The sequence below is a fragment of the Phyllostomus discolor genome, chromosome X (assembly GCF_004126475.2).
Source record: "Phyllostomus discolor isolate MPI-MPIP mPhyDis1 chromosome X, mPhyDis1.pri.v3, whole genome shotgun sequence".
In the NCBI taxonomy this organism is placed as follows: domain Eukaryota; kingdom Metazoa; phylum Chordata; class Mammalia; order Chiroptera; family Phyllostomidae; genus Phyllostomus; species Phyllostomus discolor.
Genome location: NC_050198.1, coordinates 17225371 through 17251184, shown reverse-complemented (window position 1 = coordinate 17251184; position 25814 = coordinate 17225371). Strand labels below are relative to the sequence as shown.

At 39.8% G+C, this 25814-nt stretch overlaps 1 protein-coding gene across 3 annotated transcripts in view; it reads left to right on the top strand.

The window, feature by feature from the left end:
• DMD (dystrophin) overlaps positions 1–25814 on the top strand; it is a 1951120-nt gene that overhangs the window by 1189169 nt on the left and 736137 nt on the right. For all 3 annotated transcript variants that reach the window (XM_036016633.1, XM_036016635.1, XM_036016634.1), the window contains 2 exons: positions 4673–4820; positions 6976–7125. In XM_036016633.1, the coding sequence (XP_035872526.1) occupies positions 4673–4820; positions 6976–7125 (298 nt within the window). The remainder of the gene's footprint in view (positions 1–4672; positions 4821–6975; positions 7126–25814) is intronic.

Below are 25814 nucleotides of genomic sequence, written 5' to 3'. Positions count from 1 at the left end.
TTGAATCTCCTACATTTTAAATTTATCCTGTCTTCTCCTTTGCCTTTGCTACATCTTCAGGATTCAGACTAGGATAGTCTGCCTATTTTGATAGCCCCATACTGGATTCTTCAGGCTCTTGTCTTACCACCTTTACCTTCATTGATTCTCTGCAAAAGAGCCAGGGTGAGCGTGATGAAAGAAATCTTTCTCTACTCGAAGCCTTTGAGTAGTTGGTCACTTAGAGATTAAAACAAAACCTTCTAGGTACTTCATAACCTGGGCTCCAACCACCTCATCAGCTTTATCTCCCGACCCTTCCCCCGTAAATCTTGTATATTTTACTGACCAGTAATGTTAGCAATAGACATGAATGTAGGCATCTTTACTTACCTCGACAGTAAAAATTAAAAGTGAAGGTAACATGCTCTTATGTTAACAATAGTCCAACATGCATTCCAATGGAAATTAGATGCCAAATCTTTATTGACTTTATTAATAGAAAGTAAGCTCAATCATCAGGCAGATAATTCCAGTAATACCAATATCTGTTTGTAATTACAGAGTAAAGATAACAGTTAAAATGCCATTACATTATGCATTTTTTTTCAAATCCTGAAACAACCAGCAACTTGGTGGCAGCCAAAAGACCCTGATTCATTATGCCAGTGGTGAGAAAGTATGCAGACTAACCAAATTTCATCCGTTCTCATTTGCAAAATTTATCACATTAACATCGCTGAAATCAGGACGGCTTTTATAATCTCTGCTGGTCAGACCAGATGTGGTTTAGAAGAAGATCCAAGAAACAGCAAGCAGTAGAGCCCCATTAAGAAATGCTACGTGGACTCTGGCTAGTGTAAGTCAGTGGATTGAGTGCTGTCCTGTGAACCAAAGGGTCATGGGTTCAATTCCCAGTCAGGGACATGCCTGGGTTGCAAGCCAAGTCCCCAGTAGGGGGAACGCGCAAGAGGCAACCACACACTGATGTTTCTCTCCCTCTCTTTCTCTCTCTCTTCCCCTCTGTCTAAAAATAAATAAATAAATAAAATCTTTAGAAAAAGAACACCTTCACGACAACTTCTAGACCTAGCACACAGATACCATACCCTACCAAGTTTACACATAAAAATCTTTTTAAAAATGCTCTGTGGCCAACAGGACGATAATGTGTGGAAGAAGAGAGACAGCGGAGAGAGACAGCTGTTACTCTGAAGGCAAAAGTGAGATAGAGTCAGACTCGAAATGGGAGGCAGTTTTACAATCACTCACCAATATTTTCACTTACATTTTACATTTTACATATATGGAAGAGGAATATATGACAGGTGATAAGTGTCATAGATTAATCAACATGATTCCCCACTCTAGCCCATCCTAGTACTTACTGTGGGACGCCATGACCTACAACTGCAAGCGTATTAGATTTGGTGAAATACTGCAGGGCACATTGGTGCGTGCATTAGACCAGGTATGCCTGAGGAAAATAAAAGTACTATATATCTGTTACATTTCATGATGAAAAATAATATTTAGCCACATGGGAAAATTTTGACAATATACTGCAAAGCAAAAAGAAGGTTTCCATGCAGCATGGTGATTACGCACATTATAGTAATACACACACATGTACACATATAGGTACGAGGACTAAAAGCATGTGTCGAAAAGTAAACCATGTAGTGAGATTATAAGGAGTTTTTGTTTTCCTCTTTGCATATTTTTAAAAGCCTTTCAGAGATTTATACAATGAAAATGTATTACTTTTGAAATTAAAATTTTGATCCGTGAAACTAAGACAAGCTGTGGTGAGATGGGGAAGAGGGAATAAAATGTGTCTGACCTTACATCTAATACAAAAAAAAGGGGGGGGAGGAGGGATCTTATTGCAATGAATGGGAAAGATTTCTTTAAAAACCAAGTGCCTGCAAGATCGAAAAGAATGATGGCAACATCCATTCATGCATGCAAGTTGTTTATTTAGCACTTCTCCCACACCAGACCTTGTTCCGGGAGCAAAGCTTGTAGGAGTAACTGCAACAGACAAAACTCCTTGCCCTCAGGAAGCTGAATTTCACGTGTGTGAGACGGACAGCACAAAGGACCGAACTGTAGTGTATGTCAGTTTCTAGAAATGAGAGAAAGATAAGACAGGGAGAAAGAATAGGACTTTGGAGGGGGAGGGGCCATTGTAAGTGGGATCTCCAGGGGAATCCCTGGAGGAGGTGAGGGAGCCCGCGTGTTTGCTATTCCAGGAAAGGCTGTCCCAGGCACAACTAGCAAGTGCAAAGGCTCAGCAGTGGGGACCCATCCAGCGTATACAAGCACGAAACAAGGTGGGCACACCGTGCAGTATACAGATCTAGTATCAGAGAAACGTACCCTTGGAACCTCTATGGTCCTATCAAGCAGTGTCAGCCCAGTGCATTTAATTAATTTAAAAAAGACAAGAGAAATGGAGTGTAGATGGAAATAAAGTCTGAGAGGAAAGGAGAGGGGATTAGCAGATTGTATAGGTCAGTGCTGTTTAATGGAAACATTAGGTGAGCCACATATGGAATGTAAATTCTTCTGGGTGTCACATTAAAAAAGTAGAAACAGGAAAGGAATATAGTACAAATGTTATTATTGCAACCTGTACATACTATAAAAAGTACTAAGGGGATGTCTTACTATTTTGATTTTAAAAAGAGTTTTCTTTTTTATAGCAGTTTTAGTGAGGTGAAGGTACAGAGATCTTTTTTTTTGTACTAAGTCTCTGGAACTTGATGTGTATTGCACCCTTACGGTGCATCTCACTGCCACAGGCATCGATCGCTTCAGGTGCTCAGGAGCCCCATGTGGCAGTGCCTCGCATCTGGGACAGCGCAGACCTAGGGCCTTGTAGAACGCTGTAGTTACTGTGTCTTTCCCTGTGAACGGATTGGGAAGCCATAGAAGAGTCCTGAGTGCAGCAGCGACATAATATGACCTGGGTCTGCACAGTCTCTGCTGTTCTGAGAATAGAGAAGAGAATGGCTCTTCCCACACCCCTAGAAAAGACTTTGGACAAGCTCTTATTAGAGAGGAAACCTGAGTATAGATGAGCATGAATCCAGTGACGGGATCCGGTTTGGGGAATGAATGCGGCTGCGGTTTCCCCGACACACTGTCTCTGTACCGGCTGTGAATGAGACAGGCTGTCTTCTTCCCGGGTGTAGGGATCTCTCTTCGTGCCTCAAGAACCAGGTGGACCATTATCCTCTCTAGGACGTAGCCTGCTCCAGAAATAACTTACCCTCTTACAGTATTTTACACAGCCCTCGGTCTCTATGCTTGTTTCCTCTCACGGACCGTGACGTCCTGAAGACAAGGTGCATAACATAGCTAGCTTCAATTCTAATGCCCAGTCAAGTTCCTGGATGTTAGCAAGCCCCCAATAGGTATCTGTTAACAGGAAGCAGAAACAAAATCTTGTAGCTCAACATCCCCCAAATGAAAAACACCTGAATGTCCACCAACTGAGATATATTGACCCATTTATGCAATTCGAAGCTCTACAGCCAGGAGAATAAGCAAATTAAACTACACACAACACGAGTGATTATTATAAACTGTACGCTGAATAGAAGGGACAAGATCCAAAAGGGGACATGCCATAGGATTCCACATACACAGTGTTTATTACAGACAAAGGAATCATCCAGTCGACAGGATGCTGATTACACATGGAGGCAGCAACCCTGGGGGGCAAACGGGGCCTCTGGGCTTCTGATAGCCTTCTAGGTCTTTTTCTGGCAATTTGGTGTGTCCAATTTTTAAAACGATATCGAGCTCTTCAGTTATATATGAGCACTTTCTTATATGCATATTATACTGCAATTAAACGCTTCCACAGAGGAGAGAGATATAGCTCCCAAAAGAGAGCAAAACAAAAAAAAATTGTAAATTATTTTAAGTGCAGGTCATTTTGCTCAACTGTAAAAGCGTTACAATTCACTATGTAAGAATAAATTTATGGCTAATTGAATAACATCGAGAGAGTGTATGCATCTTTATAATTAAAAACTTCCGCTAGCACAGCATATGTTAAGTATTTTAAATCAATTTTCCTCTCGCCTCAAAAAGGATTGTGAGCCATAATTTGGAAAACATTGGAACGTGTACTCATTTAGTGTTTTTATTTTAATTCCCTTGTTTTTACACCTACCCTACAATTTTCCAGACAGGTGTATTGTAAGCATTTTAAAACACGCAACTTCGTATCATATGTCTACTCTAATGCAGTGGTTCCCAGCCTGGGGCAGCCTTGCCCCCGAGGGGCTGTGCAGCAGTGCCCGAGGCATTCTTGGTTGTCACAGTTTGGGAAGGGGCCAGGGGTACAGCCCCTCATGACTAAGGATTATCTAACCCTAAATTTCAGTAGGGCTGAGGTTAAGCAGCACTGATCTGGCTTACTAAAATGATGCTGGAACTTTAAATTAAGAATTCTTTCTTTACCAATGTAAGCTCCTACTTGAGCGATTTTTTTTGACATGTTGAAATTGCTTTCCCCAAAGTGAGTGAATTTTCTTAAAAAATTGTATTAACGCCTTTTAAATTGCTTACATTCTTGAGAGTGTGCGCTCTGTGTGTGTGTGTGTTTTGTTTTGTTTTTTAAAAGGAAAGTTTGAGAAATATGTTGTTTGTAACAATTCTATTCTTCTTTCTCCAGGCTAGAAGAACAAAAGAATATCTTATCAGAATTTCAAAGAGATTTAAATGAATTTATTTTATGGTTGGAGGAAGTGGATAACATTACTAGTATTCCACTTGAACCTGGAAATGAGCAGCAGCTAAAAGAAAAACTTGAGCAAGTCAAGGTAATTTTATTTTCTAAAATCCCCCAGGGCCCACTTATATAAAGAGTATATAAATCTATTTTTTTAATCTATTTAACCATTGATTTCCTGCACATTAGGTTATTGATAGTTCCTCACTGGCGTTTCTCACAACTTTATTTTGTCTCAATCCAGTGTTTTCCAATATGTATATACGTTTAAAAATGTATGTATACATATATATACATGTAAACTGCAGAGCAGTATTTTAAACAGATCTGAAATTAATTTTAGACTTGCAGAAATCCACAGCTCCCAATTATTTTAAAAATTGGGAAGAGTCTTCATAGAAACAGATCCCCTTTCTTTCAGATCAGTCCCACTACTTCAGCCCCTAATTAACGGTGTTCACCTTGCCTGGAGCAGTATTTTGTTTTGGCTGATTTGGGGCGGGGGCGGTGGTGCTGGTTCCCAGTTTAATGTGGTTGAATAGACATCCAGTTTATTCAGGTTGCTTTTCACACCTTCCCACTGTCTCGTCTGCCTCACCTGGCTGACTGACCTGCTCTAATTGTGCGGCTGGATTAAGTTGCACGGTTTTAGTTTTAGGAAAGAAAATCTTTTTGGATCTGTTTTGCTTTAAATCTTGAAGGGAAGGTGAACAGGAAAGGGAAATTAACATTAATCATCCCCTATTTTGTGCTAAGTATCGGGTGTATTTACGTCTGCTACTTTATTTAATCTTTATATCATACTTTCAAAATGGCTGCTGTTATCCTGGTTTTGCAAGGTCACACGATCAAAGTAGAATGGAATGGCTCTTTTATCAGTGATGCGCGGGGTTTGCACCTGCAAATTAGACTCCAGTGTCGACCACCAATTTCTGTGCAACAAATGTACACCTGAACAAAAGAGAAAAGTATGAAAATGATTGCTTAATTCAGTAAACAAATACTGAGCCCCTACTACTCTATGTTAGACACTGCACTCGGTGTTTGAGATTCAAAAATAAAAAGGGCATTTTTCACTCGAGAATGGTTATGTCATGGAAAAGGGAACCCAACCTGTTCTTGAAAATTCATCTTTTCTAGACGTAGCCAGTGTCACATGTAGCAATGTGATTGATAACTCCTTTCAGAAACGTGTTTAGCGGCATTTATTAATAAATGCACATTAATTGTTCTTAGAACATCAGATCGGCACTGTCCGATAGAAATGTTTGTGATGATGGAAATGTTTTTTGTTATCTGTTTCAGTAGCCACTACGTGCTGTTTGAGTACTTGCAAAGTGTCATTGTGAGTACTTGCAAAGTGTCATAGTGAGACTGAGAAACTGAGTTTTTATTTCATTGAACTTAATTTAAAATTAAATAGCATCATGTAGCTAGTTGTTCTGTATTGGACACTGGCGCTCCAGATGACACAAATACATAAAAAACTGTGGTGAAAACCATGCTGGTTTTGTAGATCTTGGGAAAAGGCATTTATAATGTGATGCTGAATGAATAAGTGAAATGGGAGGATGTGGAAGTGTCAAAAAAAAAAAAACTGAAGGAAACTCCCCAACTTTGAATCATAGCTCTGTTGCTTCCTACATTTTTGTCTTTGGATCCGGTACTTTACCTGGCTGTTGGTATGTGACCTCTCTGTCTCAGATTCCTACTATGTCAGGTGAAGATAATAGGATCTACCTTCTAGGATTATGATGTAGAATTTAACAGGTAACATATGTGGAGACCTTAGCACAGTGTTTGGTACCCGGTATGTTCTCAGTGTTGGTGATTTCTTAATATATGACAATGTAATTTCACATTCAGTCATACGTCACAGCATGGAGGCTTAATGTCTAAGAGGATGATGAATTTGTCCCGATTGTTCTATTTATGCTACAGATGTGTTTTCACACTCTTGACTCTGCTTGGGGTATTGTTCTAGAGCTGATATCCCATGACATTTTTCTCTTGAAAAATAAATCTATCAAAGATATCCTGGCCCTTTCTAAAAGTGGGTTTATCTCCTTGAAAGTGAGCGTATCATTCAACCAGCTCTGTGTTCTGTAGAAAATTGTTGGTGTGTGAGGTACCAGTGGGCCTTGGGTCAAGTTGTTCTTTGATAGGTGTATCAACAGAGGCAAAGACACGGTGGTTGGCATGGCGCGGGAATTCATTTTAAAAGTTGTCGCATGTGTCTCTTTCAGTTACTGGTGGAAGAGTTGCCCCTGCGCCAGGGAATTCTGAAACAATTAAATGAGACTGGAGGAACAGTGCTCGTCAGTGCTCCCATAAGCCCAGAAGAGCAAGACAAACTCGAAAAGAAGCTCAAGCAGACAAATCTCCAGTGGATAAAGGTTAGACGTTAATCACCATCTCTCCTGCCATGTGCGCTAAACATTGCAAGTGTTTGCGTTTTGTTTTGTTTCACAGTTGCTTTGTGGGAGGGAGTGGAGGTGAGGGGGTGATGTGTGGATTGTGTTTTGTCATTGGTTTTTGAACCTAACAATTTGGTTTGGCCACATCATTTGTTGTGGACGGAAGGCGTGATGATGGTTGATGACGGTACGTGACTGACTAAATGCCAACATATACAACATTATTATGTTGCATGAACTATTCTAAACAGTGAGACTGAAAGAGATGAACTAATTAATTCAGTGTTTGGGTATATTCATATATTGACAGTATTCAAGCAAGGTGGAGGCGGTCAAGTTCAACATGTATCATAAATTGAAATTACCTTAATGCATAGTATAGACTTAACCAATGCTAAATGGATGCTAACCTTCTCCAAAAGGGTTTTCTGTCTTACTTATTCATTCATTAATTCATTTATTATTTAATCATTTACTTAATTACTTAATGTGTGAGTCTATCTTTCTACCTTCCACATTTTTTAAATGCAATATTTGAAATGTTTATCAAAGTAATGCATCCTTACTCTTTAAAACCCAGTGGTGCGTATGAATGAGTGTATAATGAAATGAACACCAATTAATTTATTGCCATTTATCAAAAGACAGTTCTTTTCTTGTGGTAATGCTGTGGCAGCTTTGCTAAGTCGAGTAAGCGTGTGTGTGTGTGTGTGTGTGTGTGTGTGTGTGTGGATCTGCTTCTCAGTTCTCTGTTCTCTGACATTATATCTGTCCCTCAACTTCCTCTGTAACGGCTTAATGACAGTCACTTTTGAACAACTTTATTGAGATATAATTCATATGCCATGCCATTCACTCATTTTAAAGTGTACCATTTACTGGTTGTTTATTTTTTAAATCATCGTGTGTGTGTATGTGTGTGTATCTGTGTGTGTGTGTGAAAAACATGGCATTTTAATGATTTTAAGTGTACAATTCAGTGTCATTTGTTACACTCACAATGTGCAACCATCACCATCATCTTTTCCCATAACTTTTTCATCAGCCCAAACAGAAATTCTGTAACCATTAAGCAATGACTCCCCACCCCTTTCCCCATCAACTGCCCTCCCCAAAGTAACCTCTTACCCAGTTTCTGTCTCTGTGAATTTTACCAGTTCTAGACACTTCATATATGGACTCATATATATTTGTCCCTTCTGTGTCTAGATTATTTTACTTAACATTTTCAAGGTTCATCCATGTTGTACCCTGCACCAGAACTTTGTTCTCTTTTATGACTAATATTCTGCTATATGCATACATATGGTTGTTTTATTTTTAAAAATTGGGATCTGGTCATGTAAACCATCGAACTTTGTTCTTTTTAGTCCATATTGCCCTTATTATTTATGGTTCTTTGGTTTGCCAAAAAAAAAAAAAAAAAGAAGGAAATCTTACCCTTCACGACAGCATGGGTGGACCTGGACAGCATTATGCTGAATGAAATGAGCCAGTTGGAGAAAGACAAGTACCATATGATCTCACTCCTATGTGGAATCTAGTGAACAAAATAAGCTAACAAACAAAATAGAGACAGACTCATAGACAGAGAGCAGACTGACAGCTGTCAGAGGGGAGAGGCTTTGCAGGCCTGTGTGAAAAAGGTGAAGAGATTAAGGAAAAACCAAACAAAGAGTAACACCTCACAGAGACAACAGCATGATAATTACTAGAGAAGGGGGCTGGGGGAGGTAGCAGAGGGTAAAGGGGGGATAAATGGTGACGGCAGGAGACTTGACTTGGGAGGGTGAGCACACAGTACAGTGTACAGCTGAGATATTCTAGAACTGTACATCTGAAACCTATATAAATTTTATTAACCAATGTCACCCCCATAAATTTAATGTAAAAAAAGGAAAAGGAAAAAACAAGTAAATTTTAGAACCAACTTGTCAAATTTTATTAAAGCATGTCAGGATATTAATTAGCATTCTGTTGAATCTGTAGATAGTTAACATCTTTATAACACTGAGTCATCTGATCTTACATCTCTCCATTTATTTGTCTCTATATTGTCACTTGGGTAATATTGGCCAGTTTTCAGTCCAGAGGACTTGCACATCTTGTGTTAGATTGAATCCCAAACGTTCGATGTTGTGATCCTGTTATAAATGCAACTCATTTAACATTTTATTTTCTTTTTGTTGCTGGCACATAAAATATAATAGATTTTTGTATATTAAGTAATATCCCGTGTCCTTGCTAAATTCACCTATTAATAGTTTATAGAATCTTTGGTATTTGTTTTATGTGTACAATCATGTCATCAAATAGAAGTAGTTTCTTTCTTTTCAATCCTTATGATTTTGTTTATTTATTCTTTGTATAGACTAGGACCTCCAAAACAATGTGGATGGAAATGTTGATCATTGGAAGTATTGACTCATGCTCTGGCTCGGGTGGAAAGCTTTCAGCAATTCATCGTTAAATATGATGCTAGTTGTAGGATTTGGGATAGGTCCTCTTAATCAGATAAGAAATTTCTCCTTCCTCTCAGCTTATCAAGTCTTTATTATGAATAAGTATTGAACATAGTTCAATACTTTCTGTGTATTTATGAAAATAATTATATGATTGTTCTCCTTTGCATGAACATGGCAAATGATAGGTAGTGGTTTCAGAATGTGAAACTGTTTGGAGATGACTGAATGAATCCTACTGGCCATGATGTCTTGTACTTTTTATAGATTGCTGGATTGAATTTTCTAATATGTGGGTTAAGATTTTTATATCTTTGTTCATGTCAGAAAAATTGTGTTTTTTTGTAATATCCTCTTAAGTGTTGACAGCAATGTTAGAGTAGTCTTATAAAACAAGTTGAGAGGTACTCTGTTTTTTGGGGGGAAAATTACTAAAGATTGATATTATTTCTCCTCATGATGTTTCAAAGAATTCAGTTGGAAAGCCACCTGGGTGTGGAGTTATTTTTTTATGGGAAATTTTTTGATAATTGGTTTTTTAGTGTCTTTCATACAAACAGGATGGTTAGATTTTTCACGTTTTGTGCGTGCCAGCTTTTGTAAGTTGTACCTTCCAAGGAATTTGTCATTTTCTCTTTTGGGGCTGTAGATTTTGCTCATACAGCTAGTGATCCTTTATAGATTTAAAATATTTATTTATTTTTAGAGAGATAGGGGAGGCAGGGAGAAAGGGAGTAAAACATCAATGTGTGGTTGCCTCTAGCATACCCCATACTGGGGACCTGGCCTGCAACCCAGACATGTGCCCTGACTGGGAATCAAACCGGCGATACTTTGGTTCACAGGCCTGCACTCAGTCCACTGAGCTACACCAGCCAGGGCTGGATCCTTTATAGATTTATATGTAAGAATGAGAACATAGAAAGCACTAAGTACCTGGGTGGATCTTGTCGACTGGGATATTTTACTCTATGTGCTAACACAAAGGGCTGACTATTGCGGAAAGATCCCTTCAAAGTCTATAACGCAGTGGTCTTTGAGTTGCCCACACCAACTGCTGAGCTTCTTTCTAGATACTGTGTTCAATTTCTTTAGATGAGAACCACATACTTTTCATTTTGACTTATTTTTATTTTCACTTATAGGTTAGTGCTAAGGGAAGAGCATTTATCATGTGGTGGTTTTGAGCTAGGGGCCAATTTCCATCCACACACTTTCAGTACTCCAACTTTAACCCGCCTCTTAGCCAAGGTCGGACCCCTCTTTACCTAAGGCTGTTTCTCCCTTAACTTTCTTTGTCCCCGTAGGAACTTTCCCCATATGTGCTTTCAACCCTCGAAGGATATTTTGAAATCTCTGATGCACTTTGGATCACAGTTTTGCTGCCTTACCGGGCATATTTAATACCTGTTAACTTTGTTCCATTCAAAATATAACGCAAGTTGTAATCCTTTAGAGCTGTAGCAAAGCCATACCAAGGAGATACTGCAGAACTCTAATTTTCATGTAATGTAAAATGGCTTCTTTCAAACATGGCACAATTGCCTCTGAATTGCTTGTTATTCATCAGTATCCAGCAAAACTGAGAGGTGTGAAGAAGTTATACTGAGAAAAGTTTCTGTCCGTAGGTGATTTGCAAAGAAAATAAGTGACTTTATTTTGGATTGTGTCAGGTTATTTATTATACTTTTAAAATTGATGATGCTGAAGTTCTCGTAATGGATCATTTACATGACCGATCAAAAATTTATGAACTGGAAAGAACCAATTTTTGACATTAAAATCAAAATGTGAATTTAGATCTCTATAATTCAAGCAACTAAGTATTTGAAAAAAAATCCCTTTTATTTTTATATATCAACACTTCCTTTCAGTTATGGGCATAGTCAGAGTAACACATTTTAAAGTAAATTTTTTTTACTGCTGAAAATGTAAAGTTTCTTGTTTTAATTATTTCAAAACAGCCATGTGAAAATACAGACACTTGCGGGAATCTGTTTTCTTCATAATTAAATTTTGTAGCCACAAAATGATACAAATAAAATTATTCCCTTCAGGAAGAAAACAAGGAGTGACACCCCGAAATGCTTCACAATATCCCAGTGCATTTCAATATTACAAAACTGAACACAAAATCTATAATTCTAGGAAATGTGAGAGAACCATCTAAGACACACAATAGCAGCTTCCTAAATAGTGAAACATGAATCAAGCATAAAAATAATTTTTTATGAAAGAAAAGTAAAACCAAGACTATGAACACCGAGACTTACATTACTAGATCATCCATAATATCTGGGTTCCATCCGCAAGTTATTTTAATGCTATACTTTTGCCACCAAATGTCTTCAGATTTGGGATCTTATTCAGTAGCCAAATTCAAATTTGTCTCTTCTCAATCTCTATGTGCTGCCCCCATCCCTGTTGATTTAAATTTAGGGGAAAAAATGATCAGTGCCAGATTTAGATCAGTACCCAACTCTGTAGTTTACAATAAAGTGAGAAACGATGGCCAAGGTATTCAACAAACGCTCTTGATCCCCATAAATCCTCAAGTATGGAGTCATTAGATGAGAGAAGGAATAATGAGGTCCCTTCCCCTATATTCTCCAGCCCCCTCCTCCATCCAAATGCTGGTGTGGGTGGTATAATGCTACTAGTAGGTCATAGTTGCTGAGGTACAAATAGGCCAGTTCCTTAATACATAGCATCTACGTAAATGCTCTACTATCGCAATCTCCGGTATCAGGTGCCTTTCCCATGGCTAACTCTAGCATGCTGTATCCTGTGTATCCACCCAGTTTTCCAATTACTGTGCCACCTTTATGTTTCAGTACTAAATAGGTTCCAGGTGTACAGCACAGCGGCCAATCATACACTTCATAAAGTGTGTATTATCAGTTTTTAGTTTGGAGTCATGTTGTATACTTAATTGAAAAGATGAAAAGATGGAACATTTATTTTGTAGACTCACAGAATTATTCAGATGAAAGGAGCCTAATGAAGCTAAATTACTCTCACATCTTCTAGATTAGGATGCTGAGTTGTTGGAAGGTTATGTGATGTATCTGAGAATACACTGCCCTCTATTTAAATATAAGTTATTTGAAAATAACGTGTTTTTTTTGTAAATTTTTTGTGAAGTCCATGATTATTCTGTGGATAAACATGCTAGAAACCAAGAAAAACACAGTTTCCCATTGCATCCCATTGCTCCGTTAAAGGTAAAAACTGGGATTTCTTTTCATTTAAAGAAATTGTGAGAGTTTCTGCTTTGCTTCTTGCCCTTTTTGGAAAGCTGGATACTATGTTTTCAAGTTATTTTCCCAAACTTTCTTTACCCGAATAGAGCATTTGTGATTATGTAATACAAGAAAGGATATTTTTGTGTTTCAGAATTAGTTTTATATTTATATATACGTATACTGTTTTTGGTGTTAAGTAACTTTATAGACAAAATATATCATACATTCCAATTAGTCATAATAAATATATTTTCATTTTGTTGAATAACTTTAAATTTTTTCATGTTTTATCATTTATTTGAAAATGGAAAATAACTAGTTTGTTAATGCCTAAACAGTATAAAATAGTGCATATAAAGACCAAAACATTTTATAAGCACAAATAAGACATTTTGCTAGGAAGTGAATTTCAGTTAAGCACATCTTAATAAAAAAAATCTGATGTACTTTACCTAGGAAAAAAATTAGGTTTAAAAACATAATATATGTAGCAAAGTATCCATATAAGAATAACCTTTACAATATTGATAATAGTGCAGGATCATTTTCAAACTAAGTCACAAAATACATATTATGAGAGAAAAAGCCTATTGAAGTTCAGAGGCCAGGCTATTTGCTATAATATACAAATGACTGTATCTAAATTATCAGAAATCTAATTCATTTTGCATTAACTTCTAATTATTTTACTTCTACATATCCATCCAAGGAGTAAACACTTTAGATTTGTTCTTTTCATTTGTGTCTGGTTAATAAATGTTTGCCACGTATTGCCAGGCATTATTAGTCATTACTATAAATATGAATAGTAAAAGCAGGAAAATTAGTTCTAGCCGGATGGTGGAGTTGGTTGGTGCATCATCCCATACACCAAAAGGTTGCAGGTCTGATTCCTGGTCAGGGTGCATACCTAGGTTGAAGGTTTAATCCCTCGTTGGGGTGCATGCAACAGGCAACCAGTTGATGTTTCTCTCTCACATCGATATTTGTCTCTCTTTCTCTATCTCTGTAAAATTAATAAGCATACCCTCAGATGAGGATATTTTTTAAAGTGAGAAAATTAAATTAAGCTAAAGCTTCACTTTTTTACTCCTTGTTCAAAAATAGACATTTGCTCTAATAGGTTATTGTCCTATCAGATACCATGATTAATAGCCTGTTCTGGTAGTGACCATCCAATCCTGCCCTTAGTGTTAATTACTACTTTTTCTTTTTTACTACAGTGAAGGATCTTTCCAGGAGATGCAAGAAAATGGTTTTTACCTATTTACTAGTAAGGCATACGGCCTGCTATCTTTTCTAAATCTTCACTTTGGAAGTTTTCTTTATGTATTTGATAACTACATCCTAATATTTACTCATTCATAAAATCATTCATTCCACAAACATGTAATGAGTGACCACTATGTGCCACATGCTGTTCTAAGCATACCGTAATGAGTTCCCTCCCTTGCTCCACTTAAAGGGCATTCAGAATTACATAAGGCTCGGCACTGTACCTATTCATATCTCTTATCTATAGATGCTAAATAATTTGAGGCTGAGAGTTGAGGAGGCGACCAGTAATTACAAGTTTATAACATAAGCATCCTTGACTTTGCCTCCTATCATTTCGCACCGGATGGGTGTCATTGCTACTGGCTGGAGTGTCATGAGTACATCTCAGTTTGCTCTGACGGTCCTGGCTTTGCCTGGTTTCCCATCATAATCTTTAATATCTCCCTCTTTCACTCTCATGAGTGTTCTACTTTAAAATATTAGTTATATACATATTAACTTACACACACACACACACACACACACACACATATATATATATATACATGAGGTCTGTCCAGAAGGTATCCAGCCATGTACTATGAAAAAATAGAGACATTTCTAGAAGATACAATAGACAAGAAACACCGTACATAGCACAGTGAATGCCTCAGTCCCCTTCAAAATAGGCATCTTGGGACCTCACACAGTTCTCCCAGTTGCCACCAGTTGCCCCTTTGTATTTTCCTGAATCTCATCAATGATCTGAAATCTCTTCTCTTTCAAAGGTGATTTTAGTTTTGGGAAATGCTATAACCAGAAGTGGCAGGGTGCCACATGTGAGCTGTAGGGGGCCTGAGTCACCTGGCTGATTTGATGTTTCATCAAAAAACTCTGCATGAGACATGATGCATGAGTGAGTGTGTTGTCATGATGAATCTGCCGATCACCATTTGCCCATAGCTGCGGCCTTCTGAATCATCTGAACAGTTTCCATGGAGGAATATATAAGTGTCATGCAAAATTAAATGCACATCCATTGCTCCACTCAGTGATTTTTGAGTGCGACAAGCCACACAGGACACATGCTCACGGAACAGCGTCCACTGCCCTCACTGACTAGAACAGTGAAGTCGTCATTGTTCACACATGTGCATTCCAGTCTACATTGATGTTGCACAAACCATTCTTGTTATATTAACAATGGCTGGAGTTTTTTTGGAAAGACCTCATACTTATGTATATAATCCTGTTAGTTCTACTATAATCCAGCTCCCTGGTGGGTAAACTGAGCAGGGGCACTGCTCTTGCTCACTTGATCCTTCAGTGAAGTTGAGAAGTTAGGACTCTCCAAGAAACCTGGTTGCCATTACTACCAAATGAATCACTCTTTAATGAGAGTAAGTATATAATAACAATATGCGGTTTTCAATTTTCCAACTTATTGAAATGTTAGGCAATGCAAAGGATATGGTTGAGACATTTTACAAACCAAAAAAGAAAAGTAAACAGGAGTGGTGAGGAGGCAATTTATCATGGAGATTAAGAGCAAGATTTATGGATTATGGGTTCTACCCCATTATTTGCTGTGTGGCCTTTGACCTACCCTGTGCACACTTCCGTCATAACATCCACAAAATTCAGGTAGTAATAGAACATACTATACAGGTTGTGGTGAAAATTCAATGACATAGTGCATGAGAATTGCCAAACACGGTGTCTGGCACATTGTAATTGGTCAAAAATGTTAGCTTCAATGTAAACTATTAGGGATAATGTTGAAATGGGAAAACACAAAGACCAAGCACAAAACTCTTGCAGCATCGACTTCTCTCTTTTTATTGTGCTGCGAGCACTTCACATGAGATCTACCCTCTTAACCAACCTTCAAGTGCACAATACGGTATTATTAACCATAGGCACTGTGTTGGGCAGCGCATCTCCAGAAGTGTTTCATCCTGCATAACTGAAACTCGACGCCCATCGGACAACTCCCGCATCCTTGTCCCCCTTGCCCTGCTGGCCAGCATTCTACTCTCTGTCGATATCATTTTGACTATTCTAGTTGCAAGTGGAATCGTGCAGTATTGTCCTTATGTGACTGGCTTTTTTCACCTTTTACTTAGCCTGATGTCCTCCGGGTAGATCCATATTCTTGCAGATGGCAGGACTGCCTTGTTTTTGAAGGCTGAATAGTATTCACTATCTCCATCAAACAGTTATCAATGTGGCTCTTGGGAAGAAAGAAATATGGTCCTTGGGTGCCATTGTGAATCCAGGAGCTGAAAGAGGGAAGAAGGGTTAGAGGTACCAGGGCCACCAAAGGGGCCTCCTGGCTGGTCCCAAGGGTGTCCCGTCGGTGTTCCTTCAGCCTTCTGATTCCGTTATTCCTATTATCTAGGAGCAGCTAGCACTTCTGATAAAATGTGTAGGAAAATGATGGATTTTTCTCCTTGCCTTGGCTATGAAGTCCAAGTTGTCCATCATTGCTTTCAAACGCCAACATTTCCACGTTTTAAGTATAAGCGTGATTTAAGATGACTTGTTTAGCCCTGAGTGTCTTTGCGATCAATCTACTCACCCAGCCTAAGTCAGAACGCCCGACAGAGTGTAATTGAACTTGTCGTCCACACTCCTTTCCCGCCCCTCCGTTTTTGGTATGGGTTTCCCCCGTTTTGGTGGAGTGATGGGGAGCCATTTGTAGAAAGTTTCCTTGGAGGCCGATGTTCTATGAGGAAACCTTAACTTAACACTAAATAATCCATTCATTTCAATGAAATGCTATTTTGAGCAAACAAATAGCAAACAAAAAGCCAGCACGCATTGTCAAATGTGACATGTGCGCAGCGAGTCATTTCCATATTAAAACTATACTTTTCACATATATGTATACGGAAGCATATCCTGTGTACTGATAATGTGTACTCAGTATGAAAAGTTGTCCTTTACATATGCTACAGACCAGACTGTATTTAAAAAGCTAAACTAATTTCAGATTAAAAACAGATAACACTATTCTTGGCAAAGTTCCCTCCCTGTTCACAATGAATTTAAAATGCAGAAAAGTATAATGATGAGGAGAAAAAAAGGAGTGAAAATTTCATAACTCTGACCTTTAGCGTAACATTTTTGAAGTGAAGTCGTTTATTAACACAAAGATGTTTGCCCTATAGCAGGGAATTTTAGAAAGGAGAAGAAATGATATAATAAAAAGAGGCCTCGCTAATATGAAAATGTGCGCCTTCTCTTTCTGCGGTGCCTGGGCTTTGGAACGACTAGATTATATAGTGTCAACTCTGAGACCAGAGGGGTTACCTTTCTAATAATTTAGTAATCTTGAAATGCCATTAAGTGGAGGCTTTCATAGACGAACTCCTTAAACTGAGGTCGAATAACAAATGAAGATTAAAGCTGTACTTAAGAGCATGGATTGTGAAGTCTAACCCAATTTCCTTTATTACACGTGTGCCAAGCCAATATGCAATGCAAACTATACACAACAGTGCTGTTTGGACGAAAGGTCGGAATCATACCAAAAATGAACTTTCCTGTCAAGCCTTTATACACGTGCGGTACCATGGGGGAGATTATTTATGGACCTCAAAGAATTTAATACCAAGCCCCGACTACTACATGCATGTCATCTGACCCCTAGTGCTTCCAACCCCGGGAAAGAGACACTGAACGCTGGGCTGGTTGATGTATTCCGTTTTTGTCGTCGACCACCTGCCGGGGCTTAGAACTGATCTGTAATGGGTTTCTTACCTTTTATTGTGTAGAAAATGGATTGATAGATTAGGCCTGGGGCCAGTGAAGCGTGGAACCCCAGGTTTGCGGGAAAGACTTTATCACCCTTTGATGTTATTTCTGTCTCATGTCAGCCAAGAAGGATGAGCTAGATTATCCGAGAGTAAGCTGGGTGCCAAAATCAGCATTCTCCTCATTTATCCACCTGATAGTTCAGGGCAAGGCCACTGCGTGGGTTATGAAGGGTCTGATAAGGGTCTAATGGGCAGGTTCTGTTTTGCCACCTTTTAATGCGCGTACCGATATTTGAACTAATTACAAGACATCGAAGAGACCATTTCAGTGTTTGTTGCTAGGGAAAAATCAATCTGTCTTTGCTGTAGAAGTAAAAGTATTTGAACTGAATGGAAGGGTGCAGTTATAATTTGTGAACATTTTCAGTTATCACCGAGAAAAGTATAGTCCATCTTTGGCACGGTTGGCTAAGTGTGTGGAGGAAAAAGAGATAGACCAGGAAATGGGCCAGAAACCAAAGTCACTGCAAGGATATTTCGAGAGAACTCCATTTGTCCTGATGGTAGCGATCTGTAGGCAACCTGTGACTGATGATTATACCTTAAACACAGTCTAAAAATAAATTTCTTATGAAGGTGACACATTCCGCCTGTTTATGATGTGGGTTACATCAACACTTTTGATTGGAGCAATAATTCTTGGGCTTAGACTTTTATGAAAGAATGAAAGTCTGCCACTCGATCCCAGTCTAAATGACTGTCGTGGAGATTGCTTTTGTTTTCGCTCTGACTGTCCTTACAGATTCTAGACCAATGCAGTTATTGCCTTGGATCGAAGCCGCTTGCTGTCCTGTTTGCATCAGTGATGCGCATGTTCCTGCCGGGGTCACTGACGATGCCGGGGAAGGGAGAGAGTAAACTGAGTGTTCAGGTGCTCTGTAGAGGGGTCCCCAACCTCCCTCCTCCCCTTCCGTGGATGCCTTCACAGCACCACCTGAGCTCCGCCTCCTGTCCGCCTCACCCCCACCCCATCCGTGGGAAAATTGTCTTCCATGAAAACAGTCCTTGGTGCCCAAAAGGTTGGGGACTCCTGCTAGGTACCCATTCCCTGGTGACAAATAACAGACAACCTAGAAAAAAAAAAAAAAAAAACAGAAAAATGAATAGAAAGGACCCGTTATGTTTCAGATTTTTATAGGGTTTCAGAGCAGATGAAAACAGCTTGAAGTACTAAAATAATGAAGGAAGGTGACCTTAACATCTTCAATTGTTTCTACTGGCCCCAAGATGCTATGGGATTAAGGGATCACTTCAGTGTTTTTGAGATACCTCTTTCCAGTTTCTTAGTTCATATGTGGTTACTTCTGACTGTGACCTCAAATACTATCATGATTTGGGTACTATCTGTCTCTGCCCCGTCTCCCCCCACCCCCCACCCACACCTCATTTCAGTGCTAAAAAGATCACTGCACTTGCAGTTAACAACTCCCGACACAAGTTCACCACATAGTAGCTCATAACTATAGGCAATTTAGTTAAATCTTTGGGGCTTCTATTTCCTTATTTTCACTATGCTGATGCTGATGCATTATGAGACATGTTTGCTGACCCCCACTCCCCCACCCCTACCCCAGGGTTTAGTGAGGAACTAAAGACACAGTAGATACTATGAGTACTTTGTGATGAGGAGCTACCTTGTGGTTACTATTACAAGGTAGGTACCATCAATTCTAATACAGTCAGAAGGAAGAAAGGATCTGTCTGCCAGGAAGCATTTCTCAGCCCTTTACGTGCCCGTGAATCACTTCAGGATTCCGTTGAAATGAGGTTTCTGATTCAGTGGGTCTGGCATAGGGTCTGAGACTCTGCATTCCCAGCTGTCAGGCGACGCCACTGCTCTCGGCCTTGGCCCACACTCTCATTGGTAAGGATAAACAGGATGGCTGGCGAGTGTCTGTGTGTGCCTTGACTACGAGCTCCATTCATGGGAATATTCACGCAGTGTCTTCTGAGACAGCGGTGAGGCTTTTTCTGAAAGCTTTTGTCTCTCGGTGCGGGTGGAGCACATCCATCAAACAGCAGAGGATACGTATTCAACTTTGACAGAGCACGGGAGCCCATTTGTCTTATTTATACTTTTGAAACATAGCCCTTTTCGGGACGTGTAACCCAGATATGCCCTCGTCATCTACCCTGTGCTCTCAGATCTATTCCCGTGCCTTTCCTTCCTATGTTGGATATTGCAGGAGGCCGGCCTCTCCCCGCCTAATTTCCTAGGCTTGCCCGCCCACCAGCTTCTGGGTAGGTTTAGCCAGTGGGAGGTACTGGCAGCAGCCTGGAGCAGGAGGAGGGAGGAAGTCTAAGGATTTCTTCCCCTCCTTCACTGCTTTGGGCAATGGCTGATACAGACCATGAAGCCGATAAATACAAGCTGCTATTAAGTCTTTTCATAATGATCCTCTAAAATCCTCTCTTTAATGATTACCTCCACTAGTGTGCTATGAATTTTTGTACAGGTGCCTCTTGCAAAGTCTTGAGCCTTCCCTCAGTCACACATTCAAAAAGCAGCATTTCGAAGATATTAGTAGCATTATTTAAGAACTCTGGCCCTGGCTGGTGTGCCTCAGTGGATTGAGTGCCTGCATAGCAAGAGGTTGCTGGCTTGAGTCCCAGTCAGGGCACATACCTGGGTTACAGGCCAGGTCCCCAGTAGGGGGCGTGCGAGAGGCAACCACACATTGATGTTTCTCTCCTGTTCTTCCTTCCTTCCCCTCTAAACATAAATAAATAAGATCTTAAAAAAAAAAAAAAGAACTCTGAACCAAGCCTTACACCCATTTCTGGCCTTCCTCTAGATAAGAGTTTCAACTGTTACAAAAGTGTTAGGTAACAATTCCCCTAAAACTTACACTGACTTGAAATGATAACCATTTATACTTGCACAGTCTGTCAGTCAGCCGGGCTGTTCTGCTGATAGAGCCAAAGCTCAGAGGACTTGGCTAGGGCTCGCATGCATTTTCAGTCAGCTGACAGGTTGGCGGGGAGGCTGACATGAATTCTGGAAGACATGACTCACTGGGGCCGCCCCGTGACAGCCTACGGCACGTGCCTTACTAGCCGTGTGGTCTCTCTGGGTCTTGGTTTCCTCACCTGATTATAGAAGACAAATGTCACTGCAAGAATGGACAGAGATATAACACATGCGATCTTACTGTTGTGCCTGATACAAAGTAAACCTGCAATAAGTATTAGCTACTGTTCTTTTTTTTTTTCAGTATTGTTCCTAGAGAGCTGAAAAAATAAAATAGTTTTCCAGACAGTAACAAAACTCTACAAAAAAATAACACATCATAATCTATGTTAATCTAGCTTCCCTCCCAGCCCTTCAGATGCGCCACGAGTGTGAATGCCACCTGTGTCCTGGAACTGCTGACACACGCCCCTGCAGTGCCCGCTTGGTCCTAGCAGGGGCATCTACTAGTCACAAAACCCCAGGCACACAGTCCTGAGACCTATCTGGCGGCTGCTGAGGATTCAGCAAGGGCAAACATTCCTCGGTAACTTTTTTCCTAGCCCATGCTTTTCAGACCCTCTGTAACACAGCTCTGGGTATCTTCCAACATTTCCTCCCACGTGTTGGTTTCACTCAGGCTGCCTTCGGAGTGGGACCGCCCAATGTCCCTCCCACTTGTCCTGGGTTCTTCCTTGCCTTCCCGCCCTGCCTGGCCCACGCAGAACGTCTACCTTCTTTCCTCCTCCGTTATATACCACAAATCTCCAAATCCGACTGCGCCTTTATACTCTCAGGAAGCCCGAGGAAACCCGTCTTGTCTTCCTGTTACCTTCGAGCCTGCAGCAAGATTTCTCTTACTATGTTCATTGCTTTCTACGTCCCGTGTGCCAGGCATTTGGGGTCATTCCTTCATTTCTTTATACATCCATGCCAAGTGTGCGCTAAACTGTCCAGCACGAAACTTCACTTAATCCCATGCTTAAGGGAGTTACAGAGCTGGCTGTGTTAGATTACAAAAGACAACATTTACTGATAGTTTACTGCACAGGTGGCAAACGCAAGCCCCGCAGGCCGAATCCGGCCCTCCACCTTGTTTTATCCGCCCAGGTGCCTTGTTTCTACCCAGCAGCAGCACTGAGCTCTCGCTTAACAGTTAAGGGGTAGTTACATTCATACAGTCCTAAAGTTACATTCGGCCCTTTGAAGGCAACCATGAGGCTGATGTGGCCCTCGGTGAAAATGAGTTCGCCACCTCTGGTTCTGTTTGTCAGTTGCTAAGTACCTTGCTTTGTTAGTAGGAAAATAACCACAGATGACCCACTGTTAGTCTAGAAGAAAGCTGAATTTCTTGCCGATTGGGCCCATACTAAGGGGTCAATAAAATATTCACTACCACATTGATTGATGATTGTCGATGTAGTGGCAGTGGCCGTGCTTTTGACACTGTGAGTAGAAGAATGAATTTTTCCAACAAATCTGCATCCATATCTTTAAGAAGAGATAGGTATTCCACCTGGATTTACGTGCCTTCCCAGGACACCCCTGGCACAGCACTCGTAGGCAAATGCCACCATCTGTGTGATTTTTTTTTCCCTCCAATTGCTAGTGTAGACACAGCAGGTTCTATTAAGTTAACCTTTCCTTTCACCAGCACCCTCTTAAAATAGTAAACACTTTATCCATTGCAAAACTCCAATCTAAATGTGTAAATTAAAAATATATCATTGTTTCAGAACGTGATGATTGAACTCTTAGTGTATTATATTTTGCATTATGGGATTACAAAAGATGGCTTATAGGTAACAGCAAAACAAAAGAGAATTATTAACTGTTAACATTAACTACCAGATTTTATGATATAAGAGTAAGATATAAAATTAATTATATTAAAGTAGTATGAATTTTTACCTTCTGTGATGCTTGCGGGAGGATTAGTCCTAATCCACCCATAGGCAACTAATTCAATGGGTGTATCATTCAGTGCTCTTCATGCTGCAAGTGACAGAAAAACCTGTCTCTAACGAACTGAAATAATAAATGTCATCAGGGCTCTGGCTCCATTTTTTTCACAATTCTCTGGGTTCCGTCTTTCTGTCTTGACCTGCCAGTTTAATCTGGCGCCCCCTTATGGTGGCAACAATAAACTGCAACAGTCTTAGGGCCCACTTTTATGAAAGACCACATTCTTTCCCAAAGCGGCTAAGAAAGCTCTCCTTCAAACTCATTGGCCTGAATGAGGTCACATGCTCACTTCTGAACTAAATCAGACACCACTTCTGAAGTGGTTAAATGTCACCCAAACTCTGCGTATGCAGCATGATGAAGGTGGGTAGGTAGAAAGTTCCGCAAAGGAAAACAAACGGAAGGACGGTGAGGGGCGAGGGAGGAAGGTAAGGGATGAAAGGAAAAAAGGTAACTGAATATCCATGACATCTTTTGGACCAGATTTTCTGGCGAATTAAAGGAACTGAGCAGTGATTATGACATTATGTCAATGCTTCCCAAAGATAGGCAGGTTGTAAAGATAGTTTAAATAAAAAATACATGTTGCTGTAGTAGATGAGCATATACCTTCAGCCCTTACCATTCCTATACATGCTGCCCGATTTCCAAACACCAGCACTTGCATCTTTTTGGCTTGGGCTGTCTGCTTGCTCCTGGAATGGGGCAGAAATTAGGGCAAGTGAGGCCCCTTTAAAGCCGCAGTTTGTGGATAAATACCCCAGCCCTCTTGCCCTGCAGGTGTGTAATAACTCCAAGATTCCCTTCCTGTTATCTCTCCTGGTGCTCTCAGGCAATTTTAAGCTTCAGTTGCCCACAGCCATGACTTGCTTTATTGGAGCGTTTTTTAAATTTTGCTTCCTCATACCTCATTGGTGTGTCCCTGAGATCACATCCCAAAATTTCTGGAGTTCAAACTCTTGCTACAGGGTCTGCTTCCGGGGAGACCCAAATTAAGCCCAGTACCTTTTATATGCAAGTCCTTATGAGGTGATCGTGGATATCAGTTGAATCAGAATCCTGTGTCATTGCTTTTCAACCTGGTTACAAAGAAAGGATGTGGGGTCTTTCCTTCATGACTTTTTCTGTGTCTTTATCTCTTGCATTCTGAGTTCCCAAATAAAATATGGCCAGTCATGGAAGGAAATGGAATTCAGAGTAAACGCCCTATTTTAAAAGGTTCCAGTTTAAGATATAGACCTGAAATTAACATTATAAACAAATGAGCATAACCTGAAATGTGAGCTTTGGGGGGGATGAAATTCCTTGATTTTACTGTAAGCGATGGAGCTGCTTACTGAAGGAATAAATCATGTGCATAAAGAATAGACAACTGACATTATTCAAGGAGAGCTCTGGAGAAATTCTCTGCAATGTTTTACTAAATTTGAATAAAAATATGTTTACTCAGTATTATCATGATGTCATGATTTACTAAATTTGAATAAAAATATGTTTACTCAGTATTATCATGATTATCATGAAATAATGATAGACTGGATATATTCTTTAAGACATTTTGAAATCAAATATACCACTTGTTTCTGATCTGTTCTACTCGCTTCCACTTTTAAAACTATCAGAGACAAAATTTCTCAATATCTGTCTGTCTTAGGTGGAAGTGTACAATTTGACGACAAAAAAAGGAATCAGTAAGAAAGAACTTTTTCAGAAAATTTATTAAGAACCATCTATAAGTCCTGGTATAAATCTTGGTTAGGGTTTTACAGAATGGCATTTAGATGATGAAAAAAAAGTACCCATTTAGTTTCAGAAAGTTAAGATCTCATGTATCATTTAAAGGTTTATTTTATGATTTTTTTCATCATTTCAAAACCTCGAATTCATCCCTTAAATGGAAGAGACAGAGAATGATTACTTTTACTTCTAAATTGTGCATTCCTCAACAATTTCCAGGAGTTTATTCCAAAATGTTGCCATCATCTCCATGTTATATAAAAGTATATCCAGTTCAGTTTCCAAACTGGGATTTAGTCCTTACTTCTTTTTCACTCTTCGGTCTCGTCCTCTCAAAACCTGTTAACCCTTTTAGCTCTTTTTTCCATCTTCTCTTTGCCCAATTTCTCTCCCCACAATTTCTGTTCTCTCTTTTACCTGCAGTCCTCTTTCTCCATCTTTTGCTAGTAATTATGTTCTTACTTGTTGAAGTGAGCAAGGGAGGCAATGCTCACTCCCCTGTCCCTGCATCCTCTCCCAAGGTTTACACTTAATATATGCTTGCATAAATAGCCCAATAGAAATCATGTTTCTGAAATGCAAAATTGAGAAAATAGATAACAACACCCCAAAGACCTCAGTGTAAATTGCTTCATCATTTTCCCTGAAAGCAGTCTTGACAGATTTGGGCATTCATGTCTAGATGAAGTTGTAGAGATTTTTTTTTTTACTTTATTTTTGTATTGTTCTAATACAGTTACCCAAGTTTCCCCCCATTGCTCTCCCCTACCCTATCCCCACAGTCAGTCCCACACCGTTGCCCATGCCCATGGGTCCTGCGTACATGTTCTTTGTCTAGTCCCTTCCCCTTCTTTCCACCACTATCCCCCTCCCCCCTCCTCTCTGGTCCCTGTCAGTTTGCTCCTTGTTTTCCATGTCTCTGGTTCTATTTTGCTTGCTTGTTCATTTTGTTGATTAGGTTCCAGTTAAAGGTGAGATCATATGCTTTTTGTCTTTCACTACCTGGCTTATTTCACTTGTAATACTGCTCTCCAGTTCTATCCATGCTGTCACAAAGGGTAGGAGCTCCTTCTTTCTTTCTGCTGTGTAGTATTCCATTGTGTAAATGTACAATAGTTTTTTGATCCACTCATTTGGGCACTTAGGTTGCTGCCAGCACTTGGCTATTGTAAATTGTGCTGCTATGAACATTGGGGTGCATGGGTTCTTTTGGATTGCTGTTTTAGGGTTC